The following is a 21,358-nucleotide window of genomic DNA, read 5'->3' on the forward strand; positions in this document are numbered from 1 at the left end:
TGGAAGAGCATACATCGGCACCACAAAACGAAGCATAAACACTAGGATCACGGAGCACAAACGAAGTTGCAGATTGGGACAAACGGAAAAATCAGTAGTAGCGGAACACGCACTACTAGACGGCCACCAAATACGCTTCGACGAAGTGGACATTCTGCACCAATCTGAAAGATACTACCCGAGACTCACCAGGGAGGCCATCGAAATATTTAAACACCAAAACAATTTCAACAGAAAAGAAGAAATTACGGCACTCAATCCAGATTGGAAGCGCGTTTTGCGCCAAACAGCATGTGCGCCGAAGCGTTGGAACCCCCACCCATCCCCCACGCATGAGCAGACACGGCTGGGCGGCATAATTGAATGCGGCAAATTGAATTTTTTCAGATACATTTTAACCTGAACATCCAAAACTGTGAAATTACCTTTAAAAGGGCCGATTGATTTACAAGTCTCCAGAAAGAAAGTAAGAATGTCCCAGTGTGCTTGACACCTTTCCTACACGAAATGTGCTTTCTATCTAAAGCATGGAGTCGTGTCATACCAATGAACAAGCAGTTTGCATTACGCCAGTAAAGTGTTAGTTGCAATAGGTTGTAAAATCGGTCCGTGATAATTTTCTGTAGTGTAAAACCCACTATTTGAAAAAAAAATAGACATTTTAATTAATTCGTAACCACAAATCCGCATCAATGATCAAACTACCATTCAATCAACAAAGTAGCGTTCAACAGTAGTGAAAAATTATCACAGAATTCGCGTTTTATTAAATCGCAAAAATGCGTTCCGGTTAAATCCTAATTTATCAATTAAAATTTCAACCAAACAAATACATAAAACTTTCTGCATTAACTGGGCTTTCAATAGAACCTATTTCTCTTTTTCAAACTATAAAACTTTGTTTTCGCGCATTTAGATTGCAACTGAAAACCCGATTTAAAACTATTCTAAATTTTCGAACTTTTAAGCAGATCACTTTAAATGCAAAATGGCGTTTAATTATTATTTTTATTAGCGTTGTCTTGATTGAAATTTTAAAAGGCGAGCAATTCAAGCATAATCGCGGCCAGCATTAATAATCGTGGAAAATATTTTACTTAAGGAGTTAGGGAGTATTACGCTGAGTTAGCAGATCTGAATTAAATCAACCAAGTTACTAAAACTGTCTTCTTCGATCGCTGTAATAAACTCAGCGTATTGTTGATCTACGACCTACAGGCAGACTAGGTCTCCAGTAAAACGAAATTTATTTCCAACATGCGGCCACTGTATTTTCGGATCTCGATAAGGTAAGAACTTTCGTTAATATTTCATTTTTAGCCAAGACAAACTTGGATTTTACTTAACTCTTTCAGGAATATATCTGGTCACATAAATAATTTAGAAAGATATTTTGAGCTTAATTTTGTTGAAATAAGAATTTAACACCTGACTTTCGCTGATAATTTTTATCTCCTTACCCAATGATTTTATGGAAGTTTCAAAAATTCCCATCACTTTATTTGCCTCCACAATCCACTAACTCTATCGTTTATCTCATCTTATCCTGGCTCTCTTCTTTCTGAAAGCACCGGAATTCGTTTCTAAATTGTCCTTAGCCGAGCCTTTCTTTGATATATCTTGACTATTTGTGTGCTTTAAAGTCTTTCTTAGACAGCGGCATCGATTCTGTTTCTGATTACTTACTATGGAAGCCTGCATAATATCACAGGCGGCCCTCCATTCAATCATTGAAAATAATAGAAGGAACGGAATGCTGGATAGTCCTTTTGCTCATATTAATTTTATGCAAATGTTGAATATTTGAATAAGGAAGCTTTGTGAAGATTTATTTAGTTTAATTATGTTATCTAAAATTGAACAAATGCAGAAGCGAGCCGCTTGAATATGATATTTGCAAAATTTAAATTTTAAGGCGCTATTATAATGATTTAACTCACGTCGTATAATCTGTTTTACTGAAATTTTAGAGACAATTTTGAGAACCGAATATTTAAAGCAATTCAATACATTTATTTGAATTATTCAATAACTATTTGGAATGCCTGTTCAAATATGTAACAAAATTGAACATTTTTTCAACCTTTTAAAAATACTCTAAGACCATAAAGCAAAAAGTGAATACATTTTTTCTTGCTTGTGACTAGTATTGCCTAGGTTTTCCCGGAAATGAACAAGTGGCTGAGAAGTTAATGGACCTTAATGTTCATGTTGCAGGAGGGTTTGATAAAGTTGGAAAGCACTTATTCCACTGACTAAACGTAATATTCCGCGTTATTCCAAGCAAGAAATTTTGTTACCAAATGAACAACATACATTAAAGCAAGATCGGTTTGTTGATTGGCTTTTCGCAAGACTTTTTCGATCATATATCAGAGATATCCCGAAATAAGGCCAAATCAAGTAGGTTAAGGGTTATGTATATTTTATAACTCTGAGTTGATTTAACAAACCCATTCGAATTTTATTCTGCACAGTTTTTCATTCAAGTTGACTTGGAAGTCAAGAATTAAATTAAATGCTGCTCAAAAACGTTTTACAACCTTTATATCCTCAAGAACCGGAAATAAACTTTTGAAGCCGATAAACCCAGACAGCAAGCCGAAACCTTTATGTGTATAAAATGTAATAAGTTTAAAATTCTAAATCCGGCCATTATTCACAATGTACGAATTTAGATATATGGGATAAGTTTGAAATATTGTAACGATGCAATTTTGAGGTTTACAGAAAAGTCACCAAAGAAAAGACTCTGTTGACTAGACGAAAATGGTATTTTCCATGTACTTTACTTTGAGTACAAGATGGTATTTGATCTCTGCGAAACTGTCATTCAACCTCATTTATTTAAATGGGCTTTACCTATTCATCCATGATATTTGCGAAAAATTTGAATTTTAACGATAAGAAGCCGTTTTCTCTTGAATAATAACAAAATGTCTAGGGTAGGCAACACTGAAAATTTTCACGTAAAACCCTTCAAGATTATTCAGCCACAATACAACGAAATGTTATTTATGCCGAAAACAGCTCGTAAAGCCTAGTAATGACAACTTAGAATCAAAGTCAAAATGTGATCGTTTTAATTACTTAATTTAGCCCTAAAGATACACATGTTAATGTGAGATATAGTCGAAATTAAACTCAATAAAAAACCTAAATAAATAAGTGATACGTGACTGAAGGAAAACCACTTTAAATAGATGGGTGGGTCGTATGGAAAATATACTGACGTAGCGAAAACAGCTTTTACAACACCAGGGCATGGATAAAAGGAAAATTGTATCATTTCTTCTGTTTATTAAAATCCCTGAGGCAGGGGCTCTTCCAAAAACCAAAACGACATATTGCGTTGAAATATATTAATATGTAGAACATGATATACAAAATAAACGTAAAAGCTCAAGCCGGAAGTTGAAAACCTAGCTCCACAAAAATACTGATAAAGTCAGGGCCATAGAGCACTGATTTATGCCGAATACATGCTAAGAAAATCTAATTTACTTGGATAATTTAACCTTAAATTTTCAACGTTCTTGGCTCCGCTTTTACACAAGGAAATTTAAGGTTCTGAAGCTTATTTTCGGCTTGTGGTGCATTTGAAAAATAATAATAGCGACAAATTGGTTTTTCTTTGCCAGTTAGAAGGATGACTTTTAAATCCAATTTAAACTACACAGGATGTAGTGTCGCAATTTTCTTATTTTGGAACAGAATCGTTCGTTTTAATATAAAACCAGTTGAGAAAATCTGAGATTCTTCATAGGTGCCCGTAATTACTTCTTATTCACACTTGTGCTTAATATGCAAACTGACCATTTCCAATATATACTTTTTAATAAACAGCAAAATATTTTAATACGACTAGGTATAATAAAAACCAATGGTTCTTTCGAAAAGCAACAGTCAAAGACATTGTAATTACTTGAATGGCTCATTAACCTCTCAGCAATTTTTTTTAGTAACTTTCTACCGATTCTGTCAATTACTGATTCAATCAATGATTTATCAGGTAAAGTTTTCCTTATAAAGAAATGGATGTATTGAAACTTCCAATCCGCAGATGGGATATTACAAAGAAAGCAATTGTCAACCTGCAATGTGACACATATGGTAGCTTCATTTAAAGTTCGTAATTATAAAATGATGATAAGGAGTTCTATAATTTTCCTACTTGATAAACTGAAACTTTAAATTCTGCTCCTTAAATACACCTGCCCACGTAAATAATTATATGTAGTGTTAGATTCTTCTAAAACACATACAAGTATATTAAACGGCACTTGAAATAATGCCGCTTTGAGCTTCACACAATAATCATCGCATAGCACTTCATCGTTATGATGTGCTAATAATCTACACACATGTTTGTCTGTCCCTGTGGGATTTGACAAAATAGTATTTTCAAATATCAACTTTGCCGTTCACCAGTCCTGAAAGCAGAAATTGGTTCGTCAGGTTTGAGAAAACAAAGTTACTCTGGCCGATTTGGCTCCTGCATTTTCTCTGAGAAAAATAAATCAACGTAATGAAGTTAGAAAACGTTTCCTGGCTTTGTCATGTCTTCAATTAGAATTTCCAGGCGTTGTCCCCTGGCTTTTTAATGGGCTACAAAATTAAGGGATCAAGAGCGTCGCTCACAGCAAATGTTTCCAACTCAAATCATGGAAATTACAAAAATGCAAAATGGAAAAATTGTTTCTGCTATCAATGGAACTATGGCAGGCTGAATTGACAATCAGCAGCACAACTTTTAAATGATAAATCGAATATATTTGACTACTACCAATATGAAATACATGGCCAATATATTTTGAGTAAAAAATTTGACATTTCCAATTACAAAACAAATGATTAATTCGAGTGCGAGAGTTGTTGATGTGGTAAATGATAATCATCAATCACTTTTTTTTTATTAAAATACTTTAAATATCCATCAAATTTCATTTGATTTGTAGCATTTGAAAAATACTGTAAACGAGCAGGGCCGTTTCGGTTCATGCAGGCAAAAAAGTTGCTAACAATTGCAACAAAGTTTGAAATTGACAATGCATCTCCGACGAAACTCTATTAACTAAATAGACTAAATCGTATCAAAGTTTGTTGTATGTACAGTCCGATTCAAAAGAAATAGTTGTATCGATGGAAAACTAAAATTACTCCAGAAAATGTATGGCTACTGAAAAACTTTTTCGTTCAGTAGAGCCGAAAATAGAAATTACTTTTGAAAGAAAACTTTCAAGGAAACAGACTTACTTCTGCCGTTTAGCTTATATTTCGTTCTATCTTTCCCTCTGAAGAATAAATCCGCGTAATGAAGTTATAAGATGTTGCTTGGCATTGTAATGGCCTCAATTAGAATTTTTAAGTGCCGTCCTTTAGCCTAATTCTGATGAAAATTTTAAATTTAGTACATCGGTTTTCTGCAAAGGAATACAAGTTTCGACCTAAATAGCTTCATCGTAATGTACCTTTTTAGCTGATTGGACTTCATCCGGATTTACTAATTAGGCAGTAATTAATTTATTAATTGACAAAGTCTTTTTTAGTATCAAATTGAAACTTCAGAAAATTGCGAGTCAAATAAATTACATTAGTGCCTTTAAAGTGTTCGGGAGGCTGAACAAAGCTATCTGCCATGCGGGTGAAAGCATTTTGAAATAATGCTGCGGATAGCTCTAAATGATATAATTCTTAATCAATATCGGTGCTTGTAGTTGTGTGCGAACACGCTATTATTTTTTCTGTAAAATTTCTTAAAGATGAATTGAGGGTTAAATGAAAAAGATAACATTTTTTATGACGCTCTTGCTGCAATTTAATATTTTTCTAACATTCATATAGCAATGGAACATCGAGCTGCTTCAGTTTTACATACGAGTGCATTGAAACACTTACACCATGCCATTTTTATCCCATGTACTTGATTTTCTTTACCTTAAAATTTTTTAAATTAACGCAATTTTGTGTAATTGCTAATTTGCGCAATGCAACACACTCTCTGCCATAAAAGTTTCAATTATTCGACAGAAACTTGCTATGTAAATTATTACATCTTCTAGAAATATTCCCTATAAAACGATTGATGACATGAAACAGATGGAATTACTTGCCGTCAGCTCAATTCACATGGGTGAAGGTGAAGTCTACCTGGAATACCTGTGATGGATACGTAAAATCCTCACTGCTTGGCCCGTTTGGAAAATAAATTAGTAACCATCTTGGCTGTCTCCTTGCGGAAATATCCGATGCTTAAGCCGAAAATGTCGTTCAAAGTAACCACGGCTCAGGGAGGTCCATTGCCGGCCAACCATTAGAGGAATTCAGTATATTCTCAACGGAATAAACATTAGCGCAGTGCAACTGAACCAGCAGTGCTTGCAAATTCAATAACTAACGGCCAAAATCCCATTTATACCGTAAGAAAGCTTTCTAATCACAGTATTAAAGCTGCCCTAGTTCCACACTGAGAATGTACCAATTTATCGAGGAACAAATTCCATTTAGAATGAAATAAAAACGTATTTTGCCTTATAACGGTACAACTTATATACAATTTCCGGGTTTCATTCTGGGTAAACCTTTCGTACGCCATTGTTTGAAGAGATGATATAAACTTAGGGGTATAAGGGCCTAATGGATGCATTTGTCAGCAAGATTCGAAGCCGTGGGTCGGATGTGAGAATTTCCATTTATTTGCTATTATAAGCTGATTTTTCATCGCACATTATGGTTACCTTTTTGCTAAATCGCTTCACGTTTTCAAATCCCCTTATCTTGTTGCAGCTAAACGCACCAGAAAGGCTGCCTTTGCTTGGTTCAACTCGCATATTGAATTCTTAAGCAACCCTGGTTAAATTTAACCCTTGACTTAGATTTCCTTGGAGAACATTTCGAGTTTTTGCTGTAATTTAATCATTCATTCGCTGCCACTCGTACTGTTATTATTACAACACATTCTTGAGAATGGTATGCGAAAATAGAAACTTTCAAGATATCGTTTTAGATTGTGCATTTAATTGTTTCTTTAGTGCCGCGAAATTTTCATTAGTGTTTTAATTAATGAAATTACTTCGAATATGCTTCGTCATCACTTGCAATTCCTTCCAAAATAATTTTACAAAACTTTCTTTTATTAATAAAAATGTTGATAGTGGAAACACGATTTTTTTTTTTTGTTCATCGACGTTTGATATTTTATTGAAATTTGTGGCCAATATTTGCTTACAAAATGCCCCTTTATCAACTGCAATAATTTAAAATATTTTTATATTCTGAGAAAATTAAGTTTCGGTTTACAAGACATTTCCAATTTGGTCACCAGAAACAGAATATTGTTCAAAAACATGGAAGACTCTATAAAATAAAATATACTAAGCTTAAAAAATTATATAAACAGGATGTCCCGTAAGCACACGATCAAACGGGTACTGCAATTTATTTTGTATCAATTGAAGACCATCTGACCTAACTTTTACCAAGAAAAAGTTTCTGGCTCCTCGGCTACTGATGGTAAAAGTTACTCAAAAAAATATTTTGTTGAAATATCGGGAGAATGGTACAATGGACTTTAATGAAAGTCGCTGTGAATTTGCTCTTGTAAGACTCATGTTTCGATAAATCAATCGAGTTCATACGCTTTGGGCAAGTGAGGAATTCTGGAGTAATTTGATACAAAAACCACCTGAAATTTTCGTAAATTAATGTTTGAAATAGTTAGATAGCAAGGAAACGGAAATAATCTATTTCGCTCTAAAGCTTTTCGCCACAAACATTTTGAAGCTACAAACATTGTGGAGAAAGGATTAGTGCAACAAAACTCAATAACAAATAGCAGTTGATTGCAGCTATGAAATAAAAAGTTCAGGTAGTTTTTTTACAAACACACTCAAAAATTCCTCACTTCCCCAAAGGGGATCAACTCATTTGCTCCATCAAAACATGAATCTTACAAAGAAACAAATTCACAGCGAATTTCACTAAAATCCATGGAATCATTCTCCGGATAATTCAAAAACGTAATTTTTTTAGAGAACTTGGACGATCAATAGCAGAAAAACCGGAGATTTTTTCATAATAAAAGTTCGGTCATATGGTCTTCATTTGAGCCAAATAATGTCACAGTGCTCTTTTCATCATGTGCTTACGAAACACCCTATATGTGTGTTCCATCACCTGTCTTCCACGAATTTTGGAATTGGCGGCTGTAATAATATAATATAACAAAAGAGAATGCTTAATTAGAATAATTTAAATCAATAAAATGAGGCCTTTCTCTCACGAGTGATTTAGTGACTTTGGCCTAGTCTGAGTTAGCTGTATTAACAGTATTCCAGTTCCTAAATTATACTTGATTGTCTCTTAAAAATCCAAAAAGACGGAAGACATTTATGCAGGCTATCGAATTTCACCTCCCTGCTCACACACAATTCTTAGGACACAAGGTGAGAAAGATTCATTGGTCACCAAGCTTAGCTTTAAAACTTATTCTATGAAACAAATGAAATTATTCATATGCATAAAAGCCGTAAAGCCCTTATATTAGAGCAACGAAAAAACTAAAAAATCTAAATAATTTCGAAGGTTTGAACATACAAATTATCGAAACCTTAATGTGACAAATTGAACAACGTTCAAACGAACAAGATTTAGAAAACTAATTTTCTAAATTACGCTAGGCTCTCACGTAAAATATTTTATATGATTTTGCTCGTTTGAACATTGCATTTCTCCATAAATATTCCTTTCTGGCAGAATCACTCTCTAAGCAGCTTAGTTGTGGCCTAGAAAATATTTAATTACTTAATGTCGAAGAGTAATAAAGAACTTTTTGGCTTCCTATTGGATTTTCGAATTAGGGCTGCCAGAGGTTTCTAAATATAAAACCCGCTTACGCTCAATCCGATTGTTCCCTGTTTTTTTCAATTTTATTTGTGAACTTGAATAAGATAATTAAGTACCGTATTTCGCAATTTGACAGCATTTATATTTTGCTACGTTTTAAAATTTCGCTTTGTTCTTTGAATCATTTACTGCAGGGACTTTTCACTAGTACACAAATATGTCGAACTAAAATGTACAGAGATTAAAAACAGCAAATTTTAGCCGCTAATTATTTTCTTTAGGAACTAGATTTTGTTTGTTGGATGGTTTAATGTAGTTCGAAGCATTTCGCTATTAAAGACCCGGAATTAATGCAGTCCCGGCTTGGAATTTGACAAAATTCAGGTACTGTTTACTTCAATATCACCCACGATTTGTTAGTGGCAAATAACTAAATACTATTCATTAATTAAATTAATTTATAGGAAGCGTATATATTGAAATTGATAATTTCACCGATATTGCTAAAATAGATTACTGCAAATAGACTTTAGGATTTTAAATTACATCACCATCAACAGACAATATTATATAAATTGTTTTTTATTCAATCCCTGGGATAATTAGTCAACATTTAGCATTATTGAATATATTATATTTTACTGTATCCACACAGGAAATAATTCCAATCAATTCACTGGAATTTTTTTTAGTTTTTTGGAAGCCAGGGTACTTAGTTATTTAGTTTAAATTTAATTAAAAGTACTCCATCGGTACCTTTGTTTGTAAAATGTATAGCCATATCTAAAATACGTATTTGGAAGCAAAAATATTATGATGAATTTTTGATGTTAGGTGTGCAGTTAATTGTTTTTGTTATATACTAAGTTTTTAGAAATTTGCTGGACTGTAAAATATTGTGTATTATCAACACTGTGTTCTTTCTATAAGCATTTTATCTGCAATTCATGGTGCATAAAATAGAAGGAAACTTTTTGTTTTCGTTTTCGCCAAATGGGTGATTCTCAGGAGGATAATGACAATATATTAACTGATGAAAAATAGCTAAAAGGCACGTTTATGAGATCTGTTTCATGATTTTAGACACAAACAATATTCCAAATTGCTTCTAAAAATTCGGACCCTAAATGGGGCAAACTGTTAAAAGGCACTGATAGGGATTTCCGACATCATATAAACCTAAATATCTGGCAAATAAAGGATAATATCTAATAATTCCAGCGCGTATGAGAGACTGACACCCACAGTAATTAGAAATAACCTCGGAAATAACCCTTTATTTGCCAGATGTTGAAGACGGCAACCATGTGGCTCTAAACAGTTTGCCTTAGTTTGAGCCATATTTTCGAGAGGTAGTTTGGAGTATTTTTGATGTCCGAAATTGAAACAACCGGTAAAAATATGGGGCATTTACCACGATTTATAATCACATTATAATGGTGGACTTCAACTTTGTTGATTTTAAATAGGTATACACATCTGAATTAAGCGGTGCCTATGCACGCGTTATGATATTATTCGCAGTTGTAGAAGAAAACAGCATTTTATTAACTCATAACTTAATTTTTTATGTTCTCATTGTCAAGTTGCAAATATATCAGAAAACGGTTTCTTCAAATAATTTTCTTGCTAAATTGCCTTGACCTGTTTCTTTTACTGAACGCGTCAAAACGTTTTAATATTAATAATTTCAGTTGGTTCACCAGAACAGAGCTAACTTTTGCGGTTCGCAGTTCACACATTTCGAATAAAAAGCACTCATTACGGCATATACCCGAGTAACTCTTAACAAAATGTAAAACTTTTTACCGACATGCAACATTAATATTAATTAGGTTTGACATACATTAAAATGCTTTATATTACAGCGGAACGAACTCTGTGGGAGCAATTAGAACGATAAATATTAAATAAAATTTAACGGCCTGGAAATATTTTAAAACTCGTTCAATGTAGTTAGTCTGCATTGAACGATTTAGCATTGTTTGAACCGTCAATAAAAATGTTTCTAAGTAATTGTTCTATATTCAAGGAAATGTTGCACTAATATGATGTTCTTAGGTATAAAATGTTCGGAATAAAATTGGGGAACTAACGCCACTCAATCGAACTAGCGACGGTTGATTTAAATAAAAATGTACGCTCAATTTCGAATGAGAATTGGAAATATTTATTTAAATCACGATTGTAAATGAATCTTTTATTAAATGAGAAGACTGAAACAATAGAGCTTTCAATATGCTTTATGCAATATGCAATTTATGCAATATGCGTCCGTTAAGGACGACATGCACAAAAGAGGCTGCTGTTACAATTCAGCTAAACGTAGAGCGTAGTGGCAATTATAGGGAGTCTAAATGCATGGAAATATGAAGATGACGAGTATCGATCGGCTGAAGTATTAACTGGAAAGATTTCAATGCAATTATAAAGTTGCCTTTTGTAAATCGACATTGAGGAACTATTCGCAATATCATTTCTGTTGCAATCAGTGAAAACTTTTGTTCGAAAACTATCTTTAAAGTAAGTTGCCAACAAGGATGGAGTTCATGTAATACTATTCCGTGAATTTGATAACTTGATATTCTGACAAAATAATAATGTTTGTGAATTATAACTTCTGATATTAGAAATACCGACAAAAATTGTTTAAGGTATGTTAGGCGTTGCAATTCAGATCGCCATTTACGGCTATACTAATGTCGCAACAGATTATGCCTATTTAAATGATGACAAATGTAATTTTGTTACATAATTAGATACGATTTGTCAAGCTTTTTTCAGACCTGGATGTTGGACTCAAGCTCTGTTTGCTTACTTGCTTTTAGCCGCTTGTTAGATTACTACATTTTAAAAAATGGTGTAATACACTTTAGCATGAATTTGATTTACGCTACTCTTCTAGAAAATAAGTTTAGCATCCAGAGTTTTCATAAATACGCGTCACATTCCGCAAACGAAACCGAAGTTAAAACTTAAGATAAAATGGCAACTCAAGTTTAAAGCGCATAAAACAAAATTTAAATCGACACTAACTTTTATTCCGGTTATTTTCAAAGAGAGTATGTCTCAACGTTATTTTTTGTATTAAGCTCGTACTCACTTACTGCTTTTATATGACTTGGAAAGATCAATGTAGGTAATCGAATGAAAAACGTTGTACTTCGTAAACTTTCAGTTTCGGCTCGTATGCAAAGAACGCAGCGAAATATAATGCACTTGACGAATTCGTATACACAAAAGCTGCACCTACTGTTAAAAAGAACTTACCGTATTCATTTCCTTGGAAATTCCAATAGGTTTCGGGATCTGAAACAAATTGTTTGCTTGAAATATCGTAATTTTTATTGATACATGAGCTTGATAATTCGTTTAAAATGTAATAGAAACCTGAAGACGAAAGATTTATTAGAAAAACATTTTTTGCGGTTCTGTAAATAGACTACAAATGGCACAGCTTTAGTCTCAGTTCACTTCAAATTCCTAATCTGATACGATTAATGGACGCATATTCTTTACTAGCTTCAAACGGTATGAAATTTTCGAAACTACGAGGAAAATTATTTAAACGATAATATGTTATATTCGAATTCAAGATGATCGATCAATCGCAAATCAAGATGAAAGACTGCCTGGATACAGCACTTATTTTTTTGTTTTCTTATAGTTTGCAGCCTAATTCTGACGATTATTACCATGTTTTATAATTAATTCGAAGCGTAACAGAAATGTGAAACGAATGATGTAGAAAACAGCTATACAGTACTAGATATTTCAACCTCCAAAATAGTAATTTTCCTCGAAATCGAGTCGGCGACATATCCGCAAGAAGGATCCTAAATCTGTACATTATGAACGGATATGGAGTTTTCGATATAGTGTGCTCTATATTTGTTGTAAAACGAGTGTTGATTAGCAGCGATAGCAGAACGCCTCAAAATATCAACATGCAATATTTCTCTTTAGAGACAAAATGAGCATTTTCAATTATTTCTTTAAAAAAGTTACGCAATGATAGAAGTGAAGGTAATGAAAATAGAACTCACGAAAGTTTCAACTCTAACTTTAGAATGAAAATGGCGGATATAGAATCTCTCGGCATTCGCAAAATAAACGCTAGGATATGTAAATCTTAGTTTAACTATGAGGATTTTATTGCTGCTGAGAGTAAATAATTTTCTTATGGTATTCGGCAACTGTCCCACATATTCGAAACCTTAAAACTTATCACTTAGCAAAATTACATTGGGGAATTTGAGCAGGGTCGATCTTCCCTTAAATAAACTAGAAAATATGGTAATAAATAATAGAATTTCGCATTTCTATAGTAAATTCATGGAGCGATTAGAGAACGAATTGAAGAATTATAATGAATGAAACATAAACTTTGATATACCTATCACAAACATGTTTTAACGATGTAGCAAATATGTTTTGAGGGATGATTCTAACATCACTGTTCCTCTAATTATAGAACTTAATACATATTTTCAAAATGCATAAATTTCTGCATTATTAAACATCAATTAATATCATTATTTTTAACTTTATAAAATATAGGCAAACCTTGATACTTCTGTAGAAAGCAGAACAAAATAAAGTTTAAGATTACTTAAACACCTTGTTAGAACTTGTCAATGTCGAGCAGTAAGAAAAATTAAGAAGCTCAATAGAATACAATAAGAGTCAACAATAAATCTATTATAGTAACAATTAAATCCCATTAGGAGAAACGGAGTAAAATAAAAAATCTCTGTTTGAAGCAACAAATATCATAATTTATATTTATATACAATTCTATCAATAGAAATGAAATTATAACAAAACGTATTTTGAAGATATTCGATGTATACCTGCGTAATGTTCCACAATAAACATGAAATCCAAAGCTATCGAGGTGTGCGGTTGTGATTTATATAAACAATAATTATTATATAACAACAAAGTTGTTTAAGTGAGTCTACTAGTTTTGATAGGTAAATTATGTATCCAAGAAAAACAGTTCAATATTGAATTTCTAGAATCTCCCCTGTTAAAGCAAACATAGTTAAGGTTAACAGAATATTAAACCAAACATGTAGTTTAAGCCGTCCATTGTGAAAGCAAGTTAATAAATAATATAGACATCCTAGTTATCTTACCATTAACCGCAGGGCACTCATATTAGCTAAATAATTAATTATGTTTTATATAATAATTTTAGGTGTGATTACATAGTCCATACATGGTTATGGATATTTGAAAATATTATCTTTTATAATACTGAGTAGGCTACGCCTCTTGGAACTTGATATGAAGAATGGCTCGCCAACAGTTTTTCCTTCGAATGTCCTCAAAGGGAAAAAAACAATAAACTTCCTTGGAACGACACGTGTTATTCATTAAGACAGATCAAAATACATTGAAGGTATCTGAACTGGGAAACTCAAACAATTATTTCCAGGAAATTTCAAATACCTTCTTTAGCAATCTCGCAAAGTGTGTTTCGGGGCATTTAAATAAAATTCGAAATATTATTACTCTCTCTATATGAACGGTACTTTAAAGCTTCCGCCTCCAACACGTTTTTTTTCGTTCTCGTGACACTCGTGAGTATTAATATCTAAAAAGGCAGTTTATTTTGTTTTTATTTCCTTAATAATACAAGTAATCCAAAGCGAAATTTCACCACCCTAAAATGCAGAATAAACTGGAAGTTTATTTAGGAAGTAACGTCTAAATTTTTCATGATAATATCATGAAAGAGTTAGCCGACGACGGAAAAGTGACGGTATCTGAACGTCTAAGTTTACTTTAAAGAGCTCAAAGAAAACGTGTTGTTTATGACTTTATGTTTTTCACAACATTCTCCGAACCTCAGTTTAGACAATTAGTGTGACATTTTTTAATTCAATAACAATATCATCGAGTTACAGTTTAGAGATGTACCTACTGCTTGATCAATTTCAACTATCTGAGACCTTCCACCTTAGAAGATTTTCAACTTCAATTTAAGATATTAACAGTCGTGTAAAAACAATCGTCATAAAACAAAAGAGTGAAATGTGCCTCTCGTAAATAAAGGCCCTCCTAATAGCAGGCTCCCAGGAGTAATTTTACTAAGTGATAAGTTGGAATAGGATCCTCAATTTCCAACTCATCATAAAAGCAGGAAGTTTTGACTTTTGACCCATTTCAGGTAAGAAAGAAGGTCAATAGTGCAAGAGTATAACGACAGTAACATTGAACATTGTTACTATCTGGGTTGAAATCAAACCCTTTGAAAAAGAACCTGTACTGGACCGTTTATATTTTGTTGCATATAATGATGCAAAGCAACATTTTATTTGAAAGCTGGGTATATGGTAACAAATAGTAATCACCAGAGACATTTATTACGTTTTCAAATTCTAACATATCTTTAAAAAAATTGACTTGCTCTGCCATTTTCATTTTGACCATTGTCTCAAATCTCGTTTCCAATTATAATTTTATAATAATTATTAATGTCAGAACCAAGTTTAATTTTATTTGAAAATTTACCTAGAAGTTTATCCAAAAGTTGAACAGTGTGATTAATCTACAAAGCGTATTCGCTAATTTGCCAGTTAAAACCGATAATCAAACAATGCAGTTGTAGTATTGATTAGAGATAAATAATTATGGATACAGAAAAAAAAATATTAAACGTTAATAATTCGGTTTATATGGCGGTTGATTATCATGGTAGCGCGTATGTTATAATAAAGAAGAATTAAATTAAATCAGTCAATCAAAATGGTGTAGTAAAGAGTAAAAAGTCATACGATGAAATACGTAATAAATTGTGTTTACAAGGCAAGGCAAAATGAAAAATATTACAATATATTGCCAGGAAAAGCGGAAAAGGTGTTCAGTATTTAAATTCGAATATACGCCATATCGAAAATATCAGATAAACGGTCTGGAACCAAAATTGTGAAATTTATGTTAATGCATGTAACAGCATTTAGGTTGTTTTAACTGCACGTGACTGAAACAGATCGCACAACAGGCGTCGAATTTATTTTAACATAATTTACAAGTTCAATTTTCTCGAAATGAAGCGAAATTATTTCCGCACCAGCGTTTAATTTGCAATTTATTCTTCTAAAATAAAATTAACGACCCTAGTTGACCTAAAACTTTTATAGGATAAAGAAAAAAGCAGATGCTGCATTATTGATTTTATTCCTAGTGGTACTTTATTATTTTTCCTTTATGCGATGTGCCAAATTCACACCTCCAAAATTCGTTCTTCAACACCCTTTTATGACCTATAAAATATTACGAAAATTTTTGGGAAGTTTTTTTTCACATATTCCTAATTAAATATATTCAAGCGTAGCCTAGCAGTAAGGTCGTATACATTAAAGCTGCCAGCCGTCGTGCAAATCGCACATTAAAGAGCATTTTTCTTCAAAATACTTTCAAATCATAGCCAACTGGGCTAATATTGGCATAATTATGCACTTGATTTTTACGACATTCAGTCTATTACTTTCCTTAATTATAACTACCAACAGTGCAGTGAAACGTTCCAGGAATAAATAAAAAGCAAAACTGTTTAAAACATTTTCCTAAAAGTAGATTGAGTTAGTTTGCTTGCATTTGGCGGAGTGCAAAGCGAGTTAAACATTTGATAAACTTTTTTAACTAGTTTGTCTTGCGTCTGAAAATCTGCATTTTCTCAGGACGTATAAATTGTTTGCTTCGAAATCAGACATATAAAAGCAATCAGACGTATTTATTTAATTTGCAAATTCATTTATATTTGTCACCAATGGGTCGACGTATGCATTCTGCACATGATATTCATACAAAAATGTCCAAATTACGGCTGTGGCTTTTGCGCTAAATTGTCTGGAATATTCACATATTTCAATTAATATCCTACTATAATTTTTTTGCATTTAAGGTGTGTATACATTGTCTGCTGCTGTAAATGAGTTGATATGAACTAAGTTGTTTTGAAGCCGAAAATAATAATAAAGAATAACAGAAGAGCATAAATATTATAAAGAGTTGATACGAGGTAAACAAAATATGAATAAGAGACTAATCTTTGCAGGGAGCAAGATAGACTAATCAATAACATTCTATGAATTCTATGACCTGGTGTAAATATCCAAACAACTCTTGGGGTTATACTCTTATATTACAAACAGCTATACGCTCTCACTATAAAATGGATTTGCCAATACATATATTATTGCTCTGCATCATAATTTACGGCGAACATTAGAAAACAACATTCCTTAAAAACTTGATCAAAATGCGTTTCAACAAACACACATTTTATATCGAGAAATGCTATGTCAGAATGCCTTTAGATAACATTATCATAACTTATTCATGTTAATTGCCTGAAAATTCTTGTATTACTCATTTTCAAATTGAATTTGTGAGCATTAGCAGTTTTGATGAAGTGGCCTATGCTACATTGTTTTCTCCGAGTTCTGTAGACTTGATTAAAATTCATTCATTCAAGGAGCCCTTTACCTTAACACCCAAAAGGCTGAATTTATGCAAAGCAGGCATGCGTTTGAGAAGTTTTTCTCTTGTTTTGCAGGATCAAACAAGGCGTGGCAAAATAGTTTTTTTTGCATTAAAGTGGGTAAAATTGTAAATTTCGGAAAGTTATATGTTGATGGCAGATTGCTTGAAAATGCTATTACTTAGTTGACGATAAGAGAACAAAAGATGTAAAATTAAACCACGGCCCTCGAATTTCCGTTGATATACTGCTGAAATTATATCGCTGTGCAGATGTGACATTTCCCACACCGAGGAGATTTGTGCGAATAATTTCCCTTTTTCTTACTCTGCAATGTCAGTGATTTATTTATTTTACTTTTCGGACTTAAAGATCGTGTTCTCTTGTTTATCTTTCCCGACTGATATCGTTCATATTTTACAGAAAAACTCAACGAACTCAAAACCTTAAAATCTTGTTAGTGCAATAATATGTCACCAGGGACAGTAAGGAGGTCACGCGATTAACAGTTCAAATTTCGCCTTTGGATATTTATAATCTTCGTAGCATATTCCTCTGAATATGACGTATTTAATAAATTAAATAAATATATGTTTTGTATGTAAATGTTGCGAGTATATAACCGGTTTACATATTTCGATATAATTATTTAAATAAGTCAGTGCGCTCCATCAACTAAGCATTGTTAAAATTTGATCATTCTCAATTGCAGTTAATTATGTATAATAGCACGTAATACGACTAGAACTATTCACATCAATATTTAACATTCTGTGAATGGAGGTTTTATATACATTCATTGCAAATCAGTTGCGGGCTCATGCATATCGAACAATTTTCCATCAATTTAACGTTAATCAGAATATGTGTTTTATTGAAAGATAACACTAAGCCTGCAGAAAGCTAAATTTAGTTCAACTGTAGAACTGTAAAGTAAAATAACATTTCCCTTAATAATGATTGTGATTCTTGGGACGCTGTATAAAATGCGAAACATTGGTTGTAGGACAACTGAATTTTCCCGACGCTCTAGTTTAAAGACAGCAGAACTTATATTCAAGAGGATATTAAAATACGTTTTCGAAGTTTTATCTCATTCACGTAGCGTCTTTTTAATAAATTTCCATATTTATTCATAAATATTGATGAGATCATAAATTCGAAGTAAGAAATTTAAGAGAACTGGTTAACTCTGCCTTGGTGATTATCATTTTCACTCTGATGTTGCTGTGTTGTGCTTACGGGCATTTTTTACCTATTGGTCTTTTTAGTATTTCGAGACACGAGGGGCAACATGGTCCGGCTGAACTTTTAAAACTAGATGTTTCGATTATGAATTAATATAAATTCAATTTAATAAATAATCTCTTTACGACTTCAAGACCAAGTTCGGACAATTGATTTATCAAGGCCATGAGAAGTACTGATAAATAATACAGCCACTGCTCACCACAATCAGTTCTGAAGAAAGAATTGCTAGAACCTACCAGGGAACAAATGAAGGGACTGTCTCGCTTTCAACGGGACACGCCCCTTGCTTATCATCTTTTCAGTAGCAGTGAAGATAATTGGAATTAGAGGATGAGTCAACTTTACTTATAATTTTCTGCTGCACGGCTGTTGCAACCGACATCACACATTCATGCGCCCTCAGTCATTTTACCGCTGCGTATGAACTCAATCAAACTCCTGGTTATAGCTGTCAGAACTTTTTGTTGAGGTCTCAAAATCTCAATCCAAATTCCGATTCCAACAACGAGGTTGAACCGGTCACCGCTGCGTGTTTACCAAAGCCCACCTGAAAACACGTGTTTTTAAACAAAATAAGTCCCTTTCAGCGACACGTCCAGTTCCCCCTTGTAAGGCTCTAGAAAGTCCCAAAGTGCCAAAAGAGAAACCCAGAGTGAAAGTGATAAATGCACACAAAGAGCCCCCCACTCTTGAGCCAAGTGTCTCTGCACTCAAAATCACCCTAAAACCTAAAACAAATTAATGCCAAACTTATATCGCAAAATCAAATGCTCAGCAAAAAGCTGGACAAAATTTTAAACCAAATTAAAATTTTCACAATCAAACATCCCTCTGAGAACCCAGAAAAGCCCCAACTTTGTCCACAAAAACCTCCCGAAACACAATTAACACCAGAACCAGAACTCATGAAAATTGATGCTGACTTTCCACCACTAAAACCAACCTCAACACGATGGAATTTTCCCAAGACATCAAACAAAGCCCTACACAACCGCTTAAGAGCTGAAGAGCCCAAATCCCGTACCAGGACAAAAGACTAGGAAAAATATCCCGTAACAACGGAATCCCTCACGAGTAATTCAGTTTCATGAGAATTCATGATTCCGTAAGTAGTAAATGCAAATAGCCGCCAGACTTAGAACCAAGACTCCTCCTGGACATAGAAAAAGTATTCGAAAAAGTCTGGCATGAAGGGCTAATCTGGAAACTGGACAGCCTCTGCAAACTGCCAATGCTTTTGTGCAGTTTGTTGCAAACTTTGTATCAGACCTAAAACTGCTGAAGCGGGTGTTCCGCAATGATCCCCCCTTTTACCAATTCTTTATAACATATTTAGTGCCGATATCCCTAAAGAAACCGTTGTAAAAATCGTATAAACCGTTGTACGCGGCCGACACTTGCTTATACTATACTTCCAAAAACCACACATACATACACGCAAAACTACAGAAACTAAAAGACGAACTAACAAACACAGATAAAATTAAAATCAACCCCCAAAAACGAATTCCTCACTAAAAAGCACGTTAAATTCAAAACCAAAGTCCTTAATCACCCAAACCTAGTAGGAAAATCTACAATCTCCACTGGCTTCTTTGAATCCAACCAACCACCCTTCACACTACGGTACAAGTTTTTCATGCTCTCCCTCTCTTTCTTTTAAAAACAAGCAGAAGTACAAGGGCAAGAGGGTGCACATGTGCACCTATCACAACTAAACAAAAAACTCTCGGAAAATAGAGCAAGCCAGAACGAATCCGAAAAGAGTCAAAGTTGAAACGAACTAGCTCTAGACAGACGTCCACAACACGGCTGTTGCAACAAGAAGAGGGGATTTAAAGGAAAGTGATAAAATCCTGCTAAATGAAATCAAGCATAGCTGCTTCAAAATTCTTCGGGAATTTAAAGAGAAAAATAGAACCACAGAGGGCACAATAGAACAGAATGAAGCTAGCAAGCTTTCTACCTTAGAGGTGAAGAAAGGGTTTGAGTGGGACACAACCCAGAGCTCCAAATCAGGAGTAAGTTCGTAACATTTCCTAACGCTATCGATAACAAGAAAATGCTAAGCTGAGAAAAAGGAAATCAGATTCAACAAGATTAGAAAGTACCGGTGTTTTAAAATCGAGGGATAAATAAATCACCATTTTTTTTAAACAACTCTTTAAAACATCTGAATCTGTAAAAACTATAGCCAGGTTGACATTCAGAAAAGTTTCGAATTTTCGGAGTAAAGCGAGGAAGAACTGTCGTTGAAAAAGCGTACTTAGCACCTTAATGGTCTAAGTTTACGCAAGTGAACTGAAAACTTTTTACATTAATCTATTACAACAGAAAACTAACTTGAGCTTACATGTACTCACCATTTTACACTGTCAATGAACGAGACGACATTGTTACAGATATAATCGTAAAGCAGATCTAGCTTTAAAAGTTCTTGATATCAAGAAATTTACCAGCAAGCTAAAGCTATGCGATTATACGGCATCATTCTAAATCCAGCCTGGATTGGATGTGTTTACAAATTGTATTGTAACACATTTTGTCTTAATTGGTGTTTGTAGCTCAATTATCTTAGATATTGAGATCATTTAAGTTTTCCATGCATTATTTTTAAAACGTCGCCATTGCCATTTTCATATTGCGAATTCAGTTGTTGGATACAACAGTCACACCGAGAGCTTTATTCTGCGGAAAATAAATTTTCACCAAGAAAGCAAATATTTTGACAATTTTCCAATAAAAACATGTACACGTTGCCACAAAAGA

At 33.4% G+C, this 21,358-nt stretch overlaps 1 protein-coding gene across 1 annotated transcript in view; it reads right to left on the minus strand.

The window, feature by feature from the left end:
* LOC109533785 (agrin) overlaps positions 1–21,358 on the minus strand; it is a 232,861-nt gene that overhangs the window by 74,376 nt on the left and 137,127 nt on the right. The window contains exon 5 of the mRNA XM_048668179.1: positions 12,115–12,153. Within this exon, the coding sequence (XP_048524136.1) occupies positions 12,115–12,153 (39 nt within the window). The remainder of the gene's footprint in view (positions 1–12,114; positions 12,154–21,358) is intronic.

Source organism: Dendroctonus ponderosae, unplaced genomic scaffold (genome assembly GCF_020466585.1).
Source record: "Dendroctonus ponderosae isolate FM_Combo_2020 unplaced genomic scaffold, Dpon_F_20191213v2 Dpon_F_20191213_1, whole genome shotgun sequence".
NCBI classification, from domain to species: Eukaryota; Metazoa; Arthropoda; class Insecta; order Coleoptera; family Curculionidae; genus Dendroctonus; species Dendroctonus ponderosae.